Source organism: Phaenicophaeus curvirostris, chromosome Z, assembly GCF_032191515.1.
Source record: "Phaenicophaeus curvirostris isolate KB17595 chromosome Z, BPBGC_Pcur_1.0, whole genome shotgun sequence".
Classification (NCBI taxonomy): domain Eukaryota; kingdom Metazoa; phylum Chordata; class Aves; order Cuculiformes; family Cuculidae; genus Phaenicophaeus; species Phaenicophaeus curvirostris.
The window spans coordinates 53,060,590-53,077,849 of NC_091431.1; the positions used below are offsets into that span (position 1 = coordinate 53,060,590).

At 40.2% G+C, this 17,260-nt stretch overlaps 1 protein-coding gene across 11 annotated transcripts in view; it reads right to left on the reverse strand.

The window, feature by feature from the left end:
• Positions 1 to 17,260, reverse strand: part of MAST4 (microtubule associated serine/threonine kinase family member 4) — a 269,856-nt gene that overhangs the window by 62,286 nt on the left and 190,310 nt on the right. For all 11 annotated transcript variants that reach the window (XM_069880703.1, XM_069880710.1, XM_069880713.1 and 8 more), the window contains one exon: positions 5,600 to 5,688. In XM_069880703.1, coding sequence (XP_069736804.1) covers positions 5,600 to 5,688 — 89 coding nt within the window. The remainder of the gene's footprint in view (positions 1 to 5,599; positions 5,689 to 17,260) is intronic.

The following is a 17,260-nucleotide window of genomic DNA, read 5'->3' on the forward strand; positions in this document are numbered from 1 at the left end:
CATGTGCCAGGATGTTTTCGCATGTTCTGACCACTACTTAAAATATTGGCAGTGTTATGCTTTAATGGGATTTAATTTAAAAGACAGCTGTATATGCATGTAACTTGCCATTTACATTTTCCTCCTCATCCCTGAGGCAGTAGAAGATGCTCTGAAATTGCTCTAGCAGTTTTCCTTTACCCGAAATCAAGACTAAATTCCTCTTTGCTTCAAATACACTGTAGTAAGCCAGCACTCATTTTTTAAGACAAACCCCACAGGATTAAAGCTAAAAATCCAGGGAAACTATCTCTAAATTTGATGCATACAGACAAAAGCCTCCAATGTGATTCTAAGTCTAACACAATTAAACTATACAGTGGAAACAGGTTTGTTGACGCATATACGTCAACGTAGCTAACTAAAGTGCATGTATCAGACAACATTATCTGATGCAAGCAGTACATCCTAATGTAGTGAGAGAAGAATATTAGTGGTCAGCACTTAATGGTGTCTGCCTAGAAAGGTCTAAACAGATACAGAACATCCTAGAACAGGGATTACAAGTTGAGCTAAGACCTCCTTGGCTTAAATTTTGCTTCACATTATATAATTCCCTTCATAAAGTTATTAAACCCAATAGGGAAGGTCATATTTGCCCCTACCATGCTTAGCGAACAATTCTGCAGGAACCTTCATATTCTGGTATCTATGGCCAGCGTGTATTTCTCTTCTCATTCTACGAAGAAAACACCTCTTGACTGATTTAGATGACAACACATGCTCTTCAGGCCTCTTTTGCTAAGGCAAGCAACAGTCTTTCAGTCTTGCATGAAAAGCTCTCACATTCTATCCTACCAGCCTCCTTCTCTCCACATAATCCCACAAACAAATGCAGACAGTGCTCCCAATGAAATCTAACCAAGACATTGTGTAGTGGAATGAGATCTTCCCAAATTCATTTGAAATTTACTTACTTCATATAACTTTGGAGATTTGATATTCAAAGCTACATGAAACTGGTCCTTGCAAACATCATCCGATTTAAAAAATGCAGTCAGGTCCTTCTCTAAATTCCATATAAGGAATTATAAATAGATTAAAAAGGTTTGGCCAAAACTAAAACTTTAGGACTCTACTGCTAACCTCTGCTCCCACTTCATAATATTTCTCATTTTTGCGCAACCCCCATCTTAAGATGGCGTAAGATTTACAGGATTACCTCCTAACAGCTAAACCTTGCTCCTGCAGCAGACACAATTAAACAACACCCCATGTGACTATTAATCATTAGGGGTTAGTATCACCCACAGGAACAAGCTCCTGTGACTGCTAAGGTGGGGACACCTGAATGCCCTGACTTGCCAAGATTATAATCATTCACTTTGCAGGCTGGGTGGTGCAGATAACCTGCTTACGCAGCAGCAAGCAGTCAGCTGGAAAAGCCCATTAGTGACCAGGGCACCAGATGTTGTCCAAGCTGATTCTGCAGCCCTCACTTCTCACAATTCTGTATGTACCCACAGTTCATGCAAAAATTAAAAGGCTCTTCCAGCAGGTTTAACATCTTCCAGCCCAGATACAAGAAGGCAAAGGATGCTTGAAAAAGTAAGCTAAGGTAGTTACTAACAATGATGAAGGTCTCAACCCAAAGAAGTGACCTGCTACACATTTGTTTTCTATTTTTGTAAGAAAGACTTTACATAGTGAAAGCTGATATTATTCCTGAAATCTTTTATGATCTTTACATGTATACCTAAGGCATGGTGGGAGACTTAGCTGCAAAGTGAAATCTGACTTTCCACCAACAAAAATTATGCTCGCAGGTAGCTACAAGTCCTGCACAGAGAAAAAGGACACTGCATGTATTGTATTAGTAATTAATGTGTCTAACAGAGATATTACATACCCGCTCCATACATTGCCTTTTCCTATACCTTTTAACCCTCAGTCTCACACCACATACTTCTCTGTTCAATCCCAAACCTTGAACTACTTACTGCTCTAACGTCTCCTTACCAAAGCCCACAAAGCCTTCAGGGCCCCTGTTGTTTACAAATTGTATCTGCCCCTTCTCTGACAGGTGCTACGCATGCACTGTGTGTGCGCTGCACAATACATTTACTGCTTCAGTGTGGTGCTGCCTCACTTGTCTCGCCTTCCCATCCTACCACATGAACCTGAAAATTACTGAGATCATAAGGCTAGAAATTAAAAACCTCTACGCAAGTATTCAGTATTTGTCTAATCTGTAAAGATTAACAAAGGTATCCTGTGTAGAAACAATGCTCTGCCATCTCTCCAGAACAAACAAAGACGTTTGGGGTGAGGTGTGGAATTTGCCTGAGACCTCTATATGACCTCCTCATATGGGGCAATTATCACCATCCTAAACTTGGGCCACTGGCCCTCCTCAAAGAACATCTATCTAAACTAAACAACAGCTTTCAGTTCAGCCTGCATCTGGAAGAAAAACAGGACTACTTAGAAGAATGTAGGTATAAAATGACCCTTGAAGAATTATGATTATATTCAAGATGCTTTTCTAAAAACAGAGCAATACTGCTCACATTCATTCTGTTTTGACTAACTCCAGTTCAGATTGTTATGATTAACCAGCAGCAACCAGACCAGGAGGTCTGAAGCAATGGCATATTGTTTCCGAAGATGCAGCTAGACCTCTAAATGATTGTTCTTCAGATATTAAAGAAGAAAACACTTCTGAGCAAAAGCCAAAGATATTGGCGTGAAGGCTAATGCAGCACACTGTAAGAGCTCCATCATGGGATTCATAATGCGCCTTCACACACCTTCTTTCAGGTGACACAGAGAACCCATAGCATTTTTTTGCCCTCAGAGAGGTGAGGTCTTGGTGGGGAAAAAGAAAAAAAGCCAAAACAAAACAGGTAGGCTAAACAAGTAGTCCAAATAAAACTCATCTCACATATGAGACATAAGCAAAGGTAACTAAGTATGTATTTTGCCTTCTATCCCAACCAGCAAAGAAATAAACATAGAAAGAAACAGATTCCTTGTAAATCCAAGAGCATCCTCACAAGGGATGAAAATACTGACTTCAGATACCTTTGAGGCACTGAATTCCCAAGGAACATCATCAATCTTATTAGGACTGTACAAGATAATAATATAAATTAATCCTGAGAGGATTTTGAAGAGAGACAATGTTGTTTCCCTTCTGCTTGAGTACACGACTGTCACAAGCTGGACCCATGAGCCACACGCTCGTGTCCAGCCCTGAGGAGGATGGGGGGAAAGTTGGATTTGTTTGTCTGTCTGGCAATCCAGAGGCCAATAAGGTCACTCCCAGGGAGAATATCAAAAGCAGTATTTATTTCTGGTCAAGATACTGGGGTGCACAACCGAGACACAGGGGTGCAACCACCCAAAGTTACAGAAACGAATCCCCAAACACAGCCCAGGTCCCTCGGATTCCATCCGACATGTACACCACAAAGTAACAGAAGGGAGACAAGAGATAGAGAGAAGGGGAAGGAAAGAAATCACCACATTGACGGCAGCAGATCTCGGGAACATGTGCTGACAGCAGCAGCTTCATCCAGGCTGCTCCAATCAAAGTCTGGGAGTGAGAGCGAGCATGGGAGTGAGAGACCAACTGCCTCGCCTGGTTCCTTGAGAGTCCTTTTGTAAGGCCTGTCCGACTCCCATCTGCACGTGTCTTTTGGAGGGTCCGGCCCGGGCCGTCTGGCGGGTTGAGGAAGGAGGAGTGGGGGCAGCAGCTGCCCTGCATTCCCTCCCCCCACAGCAAGGAGGTCAGCCTGGCCAGGGAAAGCGGTGTCTGCTCCTGCACTGTCCTTCTGCTGAACCCGGCACCACAGACAACCTGGTGCCACAAGACACACAAATGGGCAGTTTTCAGACAAAACGTTTAAGGCAAAGAGAGAAACATAGTCTGACTTTACACCTATAAAAGGGGGATAAAGACCTGCAATAATGACTAATATGGTACGAACATGAAGTCAAGAACTTAGTACACTTAAATAAGAGCATCTAATGGAACTACTTTCAGTAAGGGCAACAGGAGGCTCTCTGGAGAGATAGCTACCCTCATAGTAGGTACATGGTACCCTATTTTCTCGCAGAAAATCATTGACGATATGAAACCAGAAGTCAAAATAGTTTTTAAAAGGCACAAGCAAATCAGGCTCATGCATACTCTATCCATCTTTCCATATGAATCTATCAAACTGCAGCAGGTCATGTCCTTCATTTTCCCATTTCATGGAATCAGGAAGGTGTCCAAGAAGTAAGCTCAGGGCACTTCCTTTCCAAGGCTGAAGCAAAGCAAGTATGTCCAGACATCGAAAGAAGTCTCAGAGATCGCCTTTCCAACCTCTCACTTTGAAGCAGATGTGATTGTTCTTAACTCTATGCCAGAAGATAGGCCGTAGCAGGGCAATCTGATGCCAACCCGACATACCAAGCCCAAGTTCAGTTAACTGTCCAAGCTCCTCTTGGTACTAAAGTACTACAAAGGAACAGTAAAGCACCACCTCTTCTTGCGCTCCAGAACCAGAATTAAATTCTGTGTTTTGAACAAGGTCACCAAGGAACAGGGAAGGTAAGATTTGGTACCATAAAGACCCAATAAAGACCATAAGGGGTGTAGGAATCAGTGATACCAAGGTAGACCTGTTTGATACTTTTGACTTGGGGTCCTTGAACTGACCTTGGGTTGTAAAAGCGGGAAACTGAACAGAGGTGAACATCAGAGATGCAAACCAGGGTGGAAAGAGCATTTAGGGGCAGTGTGTGGGGTTTTGGAGGTCAACCAACCAAATGTTGCTGCTGGTGATTGCGAGCGCGTGGACAATAGGCGTGGGCCAATCAAGATGCTATGGGACGAGCGTGGACAGATGAGCAAAGGTATATAAACCTGTAAGTTCCAACAATAAAGGTCTCCGCTTTACATCTATCTGGAGTCCGTCTCGTTGTTTCATTCCCGCAAAAGGGGAACTCTCACTGTAAAAGGGAACTCTGAGGAGCTCACATCTTCACCAGTGCTTTTTATTTTTTTAAGACACAGAAGCATGTTAAGCTTTTTCTACAGGGGAGAACAAGGTAATGAAGACAGACACAAGAGAAACAAAGAGAAAAGTGGAAAGATAATAGCTCTCAACGTACGTTTAAAAATGCTTAGAAGATGAAAAGGGACTAAAGAAGCCAGGAAATCTGACAGGCTAGGTTTGCTGCAACCCTTCTTTCTCCTACAGTTAGGAGGGCTGCTGCACGGAACTTAGTGAAAGAAGAATAACATATCACCCGGCGTGATGTGAAGGAGGTAAATGTTTCTAAGGACATGTGGACTTTAAAGATTCCTCAACAGCTTAAGTTCTCAGCTGTATCATCAATTAGATTCAATCTTTCAAAAATCAGATCCAAAAACCAGTCTTTTCCTTTGGAGTGCTTCTCACCATAGTATAGGACTTAAGAATTGAGAAATTCAGATGGAATAATATGCAACTTTTTGCTATTACAAACAGCAGAAAGAAGAGTAGTGGGATAGAGAATTTGCCTGTTTTCCTTTCCTCATATAGACATTTTAAGAATTTAATCACAGCAGTAGTCAATATAAAATCACCTGCATGAGCTGAGAGTGGTGAATGAGGCCGAGGCAGAGCTGGAGACTGGCCATTGCTCATCAAACTCTTCCTGTTGCTTGTTCTACAACTGTGGAAAAAAGAGAGCAAAGAAGACATTAGCATCAGATTTATAGCATGTACCGCATATGGACATTTTGAGATTCTGCTACTTTGTTCCTCCGCCTTCCAGTCTCCTATTAAAAATCAGAGCTATTGTTTTTTTTGTAGGCATGTCCAGGAAGTCTACGATCATATCAGATAACACCAAAGATTGCAGTTTCCAAAGAAAATGCACCATGGATACTTCTCAGGCTTGCACATTTGCTATTCTGGGTGAAGGCCAGCATTCCCCTGTAGAGTCACTTACAAAATGTTCTTCCCTAACTGCAGCTTGTTTCTCTGCCATATACTTTTTATTATTTACAAAAATATACAAACATAATCTGAAAAAATGTCACATTTACAACCACTATTTAATGATTAAACCTATTTCTGCTGCATGAACTGTAGCTTCAGATCACATGCCATGAAGAACAATGATTTAGCAATCTGAGAATGATACAATAATTATAAATCTAATTATTGAGATAAATCTCACATCTGTGCCTTTTGTCAATGGAACAGATGATGCCTAAGAAGATGAATGCATTTCTTTACTCATACATTTTTCATCTGCAAAGCCACTAATTTCCCATATCACAAGATTATTAGGTGAGATAAATAGTAAATTTACACATCTATTAAACTTGGGAAAGGAGGTATTTTCCTTAAAGAAGATCATAGTTTTTAAATATTTGTTGGCAGATGTGGGGTTTTTTTCCTCTTTCTACTATAATGAATACACTCACAAACATAAATCCACAACACTGTACATATTAATGCACAAGGAGAGCAGGACCTTCAAGTTACAGAGACTACAACTGCATATTAGTTTAAGTGCATACACTAACGTTCATGATACTGCAATCAGAATTTTTTTTCTGTAAAGGCTAAATTCAAAACCACTAACGGGGGAAAAATTAATACATAAAACCATTTCATTAACACAGCAGGTTCCAAGGAAGGCAGATCCAGATCATATTTGCATACATCTCCAAAGGCAAATTTTCTAACACTGTCATCTCTATATAATAGCCAGAAATCATAACTCATCAGTTTTGATAGGGTCTAAGTTGAATAAAATACAAAAGAATGGACAAAGTTTAATGGCAAAACCAGCCAAGTAAGAAACATTCAAAAGTTATCCAAAGTTATACTGAAAGGGAGAAAAAAAAAGCAGTATAAAAGATGCCTGCAAGATGCAAAAAAAGTCAAACACTAGGACCAGTGTTTTTAGGAATCTGTCTACATTAAGCTTACATCTCCAGAAGTATTTTTAACATACTCAGCACTCAATCTATTTTTTAAATGATGGAACTTAAGCAAATATTCTATATTTCATTGGACATCAATTTCTAAGTTAGAAATTAACCTTTAAGTGTCATCTTGTCCAACATCCTGCAATAGGCAGGGACACCTTCCCCTAGATCAGGTTGCTCAGAGCCCCATCCAATCCACCACTGAATGTCTCCATGGACAGGGTGTCTGCCACCTCTCTGAGCAACCTGTCCCAGTGTTTCACCACCGTCACTGTAAAAACCTTGTTCCTCACACCTAGTCTAAACCTCTCTTAATGTAAAACCACTAGCCCTCGTCCTATCACAACACACCTCCCTAAATAATTTGTCTCCATATTTCTTGTAGGCCCTTTGAAGTACTGGAAGGCTGCCATAAGATTTCCCCAGAGTCTTGTCTTCTCCAGGCTGAACAGCCCAAACTCTCTCAGCCTTTTCTCACAGCAGAGGTGCTCCATCCCTCTGATCACTTCTGTGGCCCTCCTCTGGATCCACTCCAACACGTCCAAATACTTCCCTTTGGCTTTATACAACACCACTGTGGTTTTGGTAACTTTTCTTGCATCATTTTAAAGACTATCTACTCCACTTATTTTAGAAAGCTTGAATAACTGTTCCTTTGCAATTCTGCAATCTAAAATGGAACTCAGTAGAAACTCTGGTAATCAGACATTCACTAAAGGACACAAAGATTGCATCTATTCACAATGATGTGATATCACTACAGCATCTGTTGTGCAGGCTGGTCTTAACAGACCACACTACATAACTTCAAAGGAGCTCTGCATGGTTAAAGTTTGGGATCTAACTAACCACCACACCGCCTGTCACAAGGATGGTACACGTTTTAAGCATCTAATCCTTGCATATGTTCTCAGCAAAAACAATACTACTTTCTAGGCAACCTCCCTTGGTCTTGCTATAAAGATATTTCTAGATACAGGTTTATTGGTATCCTTTCCCTCATCTGCAGAAACTGAGTTTTATCATCTTTGCCAGAATTCTGCCTTGTATTCACTTTTACATTAAAACTCAAACTTGACATTCCTCAGGTGAAGTTAGTGCAACATCTTTCACAAATAATCATCAAACATATCTTATTCCAGTTATCTTGATTTTTGGGGGAGTAATTTTTAAGTATTACCTCTAGGAAGTATGATGGCACTACCTTTTGATATCAAGATCTTACATAATGAGGAAGCTTTCTACCAAGTGCCATTTAAAAAAATTCTTCGCTATTTGCTCAGACATGGCTGCAGCTGTATGGAGAATCTATCTTTTATCACACTCAAATGAAATGTTCCATTGTGAAACACAGAAAATAAAAATACAAACACTTATATATTTTTCTTACCAGTAAAGTAAGATGCAAATCACTGCATGAAAGGACAAATCCCACCCTAGGGCTCTCACTGTGAGTTCTGTTTCACAAAGGCTTTGAAACATGTTAATCACCCCTATAATCTCTAGGAAGAAGAGCGTCTTTGTGGGTGAAAAAAAAAAAATCTTCAGGGAAGCTTGAATGATGATCTAAACTGCTAGAAAACCGCAAATGAGGAGCAGGGTCGCACTGAGGAAGTATCAAAGCATTACTCATTCAACTGTATTTAGACTCGACACAGCAATCTTCTGTACACTAAAGAACTTCAGAAGCCATTCTGCAGAAGAAATTGTTTTTCCTAGATCTCTGAACACCAGGTAATTTTCCCCTTCTATTGTCATCATGAAACTTATTCTTCTCCTATTCAAATCTGACAAGACAAACCAACTGATAAGAGGCAGTCCTGAAAGAAAGCCTCTTTGTCTGCAGGAAGTTATAGCAGTGCAGGAACAGTCTACAGGGATTGCAACTTAGGGAAACATAAACCTTGGTAAAATACAAAGCGCTACACCTTTAAAATGCAATCCTCCAAGTCTTAGATTTCACGTTGTGATCAGGTTGCATGGCACAGAGAAGACGATAGTAAGCCGGGCAGCAGATACAACACAGGTTTTAGAGCACTGCATAAAAGAAGTAAGAAAAACAACTCTTTCCAAGGAGTAGAAGACGGTAGGGAAGAATAAAGAAAAAAAAAATCAGTCATAGTTAACAATAATTAAGCTTTGGGGTGCACACAAAACTGGAAGAGGGTAGAAAGTTTACACTTCTTGTTCTTTATTTTCTTCTCTGCCCCAGAAGCTCCTTACTGAACATTAGTCTGTTGCCCACAACCAGAAGTGGCAATTGACAACTACCTATCTGGGAGTAGCTGGCATTACACCATATAAACAGTGCCCTGGACTACTGCTACTGTTCCTTACCTTGGAATAAAATACCTATTCGGTTAAAATACCTGTTCGGTTTCCAAATGCCCCAAAGATGAGTTCTGCCTTCCTTTCTGCGCTCTGCCACTGATGCTCCTGCCTACTCACACCTCTCCTCCCTATCCTGACTTCTCACCATGTCTCAATGCTGGGGAGTTTCTCCTTCATCTCAGCTCCAGTTTCAGGCCCAACACACTAACCTCCGAGTCACTTCTCCTCAAGCTGCTACAAATGATCAATGCTCCCCATGAGAAGTACTCATCATAAAATAAATAGGACACTACACAAAAGTGCTTAATGCTCAACTTCATTAATCACAAAGTAAGGGCAAAATAAAGCTGCTAAATCCAGCTGCATGACGCGCAGCTACCTTGTTCCTTAAATAGCCAAAACGCTTCCCTTATCAGGCAAAAGCCATCTGAGAAGACATGACAGAAATTCTTAGAATGAAACCAGCAAAGTATAAGACAAACTTACTAGTGTGGTCACTAAAATAAAGCTATATTCCACTAACTCTTGGAAACAGTATAATAAGTTGAAGCAGAAATCCAGTTCTTCTAGGGCAGGCAGTACTTCATCCAGAGTTGAAATATTAAATGCAGGCTTCTTAACAGAGTAAACATTAAATAGCAAAAATTGTGAGATGTATGCAATGAAATGGAACTGTCTTCCTCAGAACAAGGGCTAATATGTGAGCACATTACTGGTAGTAAAGGTTAATTGCTTATTTTCAAAAAAAATGTAGAGAAAGAATGTACAGAGACTATTACTTGCCATAGTTTTCATGGGAAATTTGTCAACTGCTTTAGTCATTTATAACAATTTCACTTCAACATCCTCAATTATTAATATTTACACTTTTAATGAAGACAGATTTGGACTGTAAGCTATTACGACAGTTCATCACCTTTCACAGCGTATGCTGAGCACAGCACTACTCCACAATACAGCTTCTTAAGTTTGGTAGCAGTGTCATACAGCGTTTCAACTGAAGGTATAGATTAAAAAGGGGATTCCTATTTTAAGGAAGGCTGCAAACAAAACTTTTATTTGTCAATGCAAGTGCAGAGAAATTAAGCTATTGCCATATCTAGAATGCAAAACCTGACCATGTATGCAAAAGGGAGAGTACTAATACAAGCCCAGTGCTCTAAGGAGCCTCTATGGTGGTTATAAAGGTGGTTATAATTTCTCTGGTATTAAAATTGTATAGCTGATAACTACCTCAGGAAGAACATGCTGTCCCTAGCACATGGCCACTTTATTTATACAGGTAACTTAAATCTAAGTTATACTTCCGTTACATTTAACTTGTTATGAAGCTAGCTAACCTATGATTCATTAGCTATCACCCTCATGAGCAGCAACACTGAAGAGTCAACAGTGTGCACAGCACTGACTTACAAAAAATTAAAACATTTAAAGCAAGGAATTTAGTTTGTTTTGTTCTGAGTTTATTGTATTTATTTTGTTTTTAAAGAAAAAGAAAGCTTTCACATTAAAAAGCAGTTCGGTGAGTATTTCCAAGCTCTCCAGAATCCAGGCAAGTTCCATGGGATATAAACTCCTCTAAACACAAAAACTAGCTCTCATGAAGAGATAGAGAAGGCACACTGATACTGCAAAAGCTTCCTTGTTAAAAGGTGCCATTAAGCTTGTATTTCACAGAATCACACAGAATCACAGAATAACCAGGTTGGAAGAGACCCACCGGATCATCGAGTCCAACCGTTCCCATCAAACACTAAACCATATCCCTCAGCACCTCATCCACCCGTGCCTTAAACACCTCCAGGGAAGGTGACTCAACCACCTCCCTGGGCAGCCTGTTCCAGTGCCCAATGACCCTTTCTGTAAAGAATTTTTTGATGAAGCATCGCCTGTTCTAGAAAGTTGAAGTAACACAAGAGCTGCAGTTAGTGGTAGTTTCACACCTAGATCTCTTTATAAAAGGAAAAACAAATCAACCAACAATGTTCCTCTTTAAATACTGTGGAAACAGTTACATGAGCAAGACCCACAGGCTCCATTCAGTGCTATTTGTTGCCGCCTTGTTCTACTTTATAGCTTAGAGAGACCAAAGAGTAAGGAAGCAAAGGTTTACTATTTTGAGAGATATTTCCTTAACTGAAGTAGGTAAAGATCTGGAGTGCTACAGTCACTGAGAGAAATGCACAAACCACCTAAATGTGAGTAAAATAAGGTATAAGAAATACTCAGAATTTTCTTCTTGTTCTTTTAATGGCTTTCAGTGTTCCACACTCATACCCATTTAGGATCACCTAGCATTACTTTCTGATACATTTTTACTGGACTATATGTCTGCATATACATTTTCCATATTTGGTGCATGCACAATAGATACAGGCACATACATATTCACACTTAGACAAATAAAACATATATATATACACTTATATGGAGACATATATACATACACACACACAACACTATTTAAAACATTAGACTTGCAGCCAAACATTCTATTTTTTTATATATAGCTCACTCTAAGGAATTACTCCATATCAGTCTTTAATGAGCTGGAGGCAAAAAAGCAGGGGTCTTGGGATTTAAATTTCAACTGTTTTAGCGTAGGAATTCAGATTTTACTCTTCTGTATTTAAGGTTTAGTCAACTTAAATTAGGCCAGTTTTAGTCTAAAGAAATGAGTGCTGTCAAAACATAACGAACATGACATATCAAGATGAAGTACACAGGCTGCTGGCTGCCCTAGTTTGGCAAAGTTTACCCTGAATCTTTGCAACACTACAATAAGTTTTTCTATTTTGGCCATTGGCCAGGTGTGCATAGACAGTAAGCTAAGGGTCCTCCCCAGGTATCTGCACCATAACATCTTATGTCCAAAATCTTATTCCCTGCCATCTCTACCACATGCCAGCAAGCCACCGTGCCACCAGAACTTTCCCCAACCACACAAAAGAGGAAATCCCAGCCTTTTTCTTCATCAGAAAAAATGAAACTTAAAATGCAACCAACCAGACACATAACACCCTCTGCACGGACTGCGTGAAGGGTTCAAATGCAGGCAGGGCAGCACCATTGCAAAAATATCAGCCAAGAAAAATCACAGACTTAGAAAAGTGTCTGTCAAGTCTCTGCCGTTCAGAGCTGGGGAAGACTGTCACAAAGACATTACATGATCTCTCAATCTCTACCCCTACAGTGTCTTATAGAACAAATAAAACAGTTTCTTCATTAAGCCTCCTCAAATGTGCTTGCTAGTTAGATATGCGTTCAATTCCAGTGACTGCTCTCCCTTCTACTCAAGCCATTCTGATCCATAATTTTTCTTCTTCTCACACAGGAGAAAACCCTGTAGAGCTTAAAGAACTCTTAATTTCTACAGAACTAAAATTGAGTATTTTGATCTCTTCTGTTCCTTCCTAAAACAACTGATTCCATTTTAATGTGTTATAGAGATTTAATCATGTGAGGATTAAGCTACCTACTAACTCCACAGTTGTACAATATTCATAAAATGCTGCATACACAATATAGTCTGTCATGCACACAAAGTGGGCAGACAGTGGAAAGCAGACAAAAAGAACACTCAGGATCATAAACCAGCCCACTGTGTGATTTCTGCTTCATTATCCACAAAATGTAGGTTTTGCATCTTCGCATCATATTACCTATTGAGAACAGCTGATGGGATCATTTAAATCCCACTGCTTCTTGAATTTCTTTTTTAACCTTATTTGTGTTCTGGAAAGGGACATACACCAAGTTGTTAGATGAACAGCACATTTGCTGTCATACTGAGCTATCTAACTAAGCCTCAACGCATGAAACTTACTCTTTCAAAATAGAAAGATTAGTAGAAATCTAGTAACAGAAGTTACTATCAGGAGAGGAAAAGAATTTCAGAGCTGTCCTAAATTCACAGAGCTGGCCTAAATCATCACGAAGTATGATTATCTTTATTCTGCATAACTCAAGTGATGCAAAAAAAAGACAGAAACACCTCAATGGAAAAAAAATGAGCAGCAGCCACACTGATGGGTTTATAATATTTAACAAGTGCTATTTAAAAAAAAAAAAGTGTTATACATCACACCCATGAAGATCAAAGCATCAACTGTCTGCTGATGTTAAGCAAATAAAGTAGTGCCTTGACTTGCATAGTAGACAACCCTGCAGAAACTATTTGCATTAGACAGGAAATGCTGGAGAGCAGGGGCCTATACAGGCTGCAGCACAGACAGGAGGTTTAACACACAGGTCTCACTGGGCTCTTGGCCATCCCTAGCAGTTTCGCATTAACGCAGACTACTCCAGATTTTGACTCTACAAGCTCTCAGTGCATCTGTTGGGAGAAGATGACACAGCCATTTCTTATCACATTCTGGTGGCCAGGCTGGGGACAGAATATTTCTCACTCGGCCCCCTTGCTCATTGTTAAGAGCCTGGGAGAAAGTGGGTGAGTGTGGGGAGCAGAGGGAGGCGAGTCAAAGCTGCTGGATGCCGTTCACTGATGCTGCTCCCTCCAGCTCAGGCTGGCATGCCATCTGCCAGGCTGTGGCACAGACACTGTCACAGGCGGTGCCTGCCACTGGCTCTGTCCCCAGTTGGGGAGCAAGCCTGGTGCCCTGTGGCTGCTGCTGCTCACACCAAGAAGTCAGACGCAGGCAAGGAGGTAGGTGGGAGATCTCCTCACGGTTCCACCCCCAGTTGAAGCTAAGGTACAGAGCAAGGGCCTTTTCCACGCTTACAGTGAACACAACAGCCCATCTGCCGGCAATTTTTCACCAGCGTGGTACTTAAAAAAAAAAAACAACAAACCAGCAAACCAACCAAACCAATAAACAAACAGGTCCTGTTCCAGTCGTATTTCCTTTGAACAACATCCATCCAGACTTGAAGACTAACCACAGCCAATTCCCTAGGCCATTTAAGTACTGCAAAGGAGCCAAGCACATACCCTGAGCTTTCAGTAACTCCAGTTGAAACTGAGGCCAGCATAGTTCAGAATTAAGCTAAAACATGGGAGTGTCTCCAAACTACAGACGGAAGACCTGTTTATCCAGATACCTACCACAGTGAAACCCTGTCCACCTTCTCCCCACTTTTCTCACTGTTCTCCACTTAGACCTACTGACTGCTGGCTTTCATTGATTTCTGCTTGGTGGTGGTTTGTTCCAACAACCACAGCTTTTAACACCAGTGTTCATAACTTGCCATATATAATGGAATTACTGAGACAGAATTATAAGCCAGACAGATCTCCTCAGTGTTGAAAACATTCCCCAAACAGCACGGACAGTAGCTTTAGGGAGTGCTTCCCTTGGCCAGAAGAATGTGCACCCTGTCAATCTCATTAAGTCTTGAAGAGTTAAAGTCTGCCATGGTCTGAAACTATCACGTGGTTATATATCAGGTCAGCCTAGAAAGACTAATGTCCTAGACATCTAGGAGAGACCTCAGAAACAAGGGAGCCATTTCCAGTTGTTAGAAGGAACGAAGATACTATTTAGCCTGCTCTGCTTCTCGCTACAGAATTGCTTCTTGATTTGTTTATACCTATCAAAATAATTTGTGCCAATGCTACTTTCATATAAAAAGAATCAGAGGCTTATTCAAACAAGTCTATACAATATGCTTTTATCACATGAAACACTGTCTGCTCTGCATTGTACTCTAGAGACTCTCCCCATGAGAAAAGCCACTATAAACATAAGCTCTAAAAAATACATTCCCTAAATTATTTCACAATATTTTAGAACCTTTCTGAACTTTTTTCCTTTTCTTTAGTGCTCTCCCTGTCCTCCCACTCCCTTGCAAATAATCATGAAATACTACAACTATATTAATCATACACTCAAATACAAGCATAGGAAATCAGGAGCTGCCTGAAGTACAGAGGGTTTTACATAGTTTCACTTTCAAAACTGGTAGTTTTCTTCTGGTTTAATCCCTTAAAAAAATTATATTTATACCTGATTTCTTTCTCTTATAATTAAGTAGTAACAATTCATTTTTACTGGAAAGAGTAGTGAGACCAGACTGGAGTGCTTCTTTCCTCCCTTGCTGAATCTGGTAGCTCTCAACCTCTCATCAATAAGGGAGTATATGATGATTAAATGTGTTTTCTGCAAACCCTTGGCAAATACTACCTAAGACTCAAGGGGTGAATGGGTACGAAAATGCCAGAGCAATGCACCTGACTGAAGAAAAACTGCATGCCGAGATCAAACCTACCAAAAAGAAAGTGTTTGAATTGTTTTTTTTTATTCCTACTTGGGCAGGATCCTAAAGCTAAAAGATCCTTTTTCATATCAATGTTTATTTTCTGACTGAAAGGTAAAGTACTTACCAACTACCTGCTAAATAACAATTGTGCAAATTCTAGCCTGTACTGGATCTCAAAATATTTTTACTAGCTTGTTGTTGAAGCATGTTCCTGGGCAACTTCAGCCTTTTCTAGAGTCACAATTCTTCTGAAATTGGTAGACTTATTTTTTTTAGTTAACTCACCCCCTAAAAGATAAAGATTATAGCTCATCTGTAAATAGTCACACCCCAAAAGCTAGCTACCTGTGAGGTGTGTGTGCATTTATTTATATACATAACGTTAACCTTCTGGCAAAAGTTAGTAGCTTCCAACAAGAGAATGTTAAAACAAAAAGGTGAAAAGAACATTGAATTAAAGTTTTGAAAAACAATGTATGACCCTCACTTCACCATTTAGTACTTCAATGCAACTTTTTCACAGCGCTACACCACCAGGACTAAACACAGGAAAAGCAAAATACAGCTTAGGACAAAAAGCCGAAAGAAATGACATGGCATTAAAAGACTGTAAATTCATACAACAAATAAAATAATAAAAAAAAAGATAACTTTTCTTTTGTCTTTTCTCATAAATACCCTGACCTCACCTTTTCATCTTAAGAACAAGCTTAAGCAAATGACTCAGCTACGGTTTCTTTCCAGTTCAGAGGAAGGTATCTGCCTTAGACCTAAAAATCACATGCACATCTTTTAACACAAACATTTTGGGAAGGCGTGACACTAGTTCAGCTCTCAAATGCCACTGTTCTGTTTGGAGACTCTTAGTTGGTGACATTTTACCTTAACTCCCGGAGATGACAGCCAACACATTAGAAAAAGCCCTTCATCTCTCCTGTGAAAGATACCATAAGCATACCAGGTACACCATATTTCCAGTCTTGGAGGAAGTAGATATACTCATGTGCAGTTCCAAATTGTCCTGGACCTAGGCAGACTCTTTATGAGGTGATAGGAGAGCCATCTGCCAGGGAACTGCCACGAATACTCTTTAGCATGGGGAAACTGCCCAGCTCTACTTCACAGGAAGACCTGGGGTGTCCCTGACCTTTAAGGACTCAGCCTCCATCACCTGAAAAAATCACTTCTGGAATAAGAAGGTTCACAAATACCAACACAGCAAACCTTGACATCTCTAGCACCAAAATCCCCTGTTCTACAAACTTCACATCTTTAAGAAAAACACATAGTTAGATGAGAGCCTAAATGCATGGGCATTAGCAGGGTTCACCTATAATCACCAAATTACTGTTAATCCCACCTAAATACATAAGGCCTGTCAGCACTTAAGAACGCCTCACAAAGTTTTTAAACAGAAGCAGTAACACTTAGAGCTTCCTCTAAAGGAGCATCTTCACATCTCCCCCTCCCATGTACTACTGCCCAACTGCTGGGACCACATGATCTTTAAAATCAGTTGAAATTATGGTGAAATAGTACAGCTGCATGAGCCACCACCTTAAGCAACTCATCTCAGCAGAAAGTTTCTGGAAGAAGTTTCTAAAACAAATGCATTCAAGTATTTTAGTCTCCAGCAGACACACTCTCCTAAGTAAGTGCACAAAGTCCTAAGCACTGCCATTATTTAACACCTTGAGAACCTGAAGTGAGGATACACATCCACACACTGGAAAGCGCTGCAATGACGAAGTA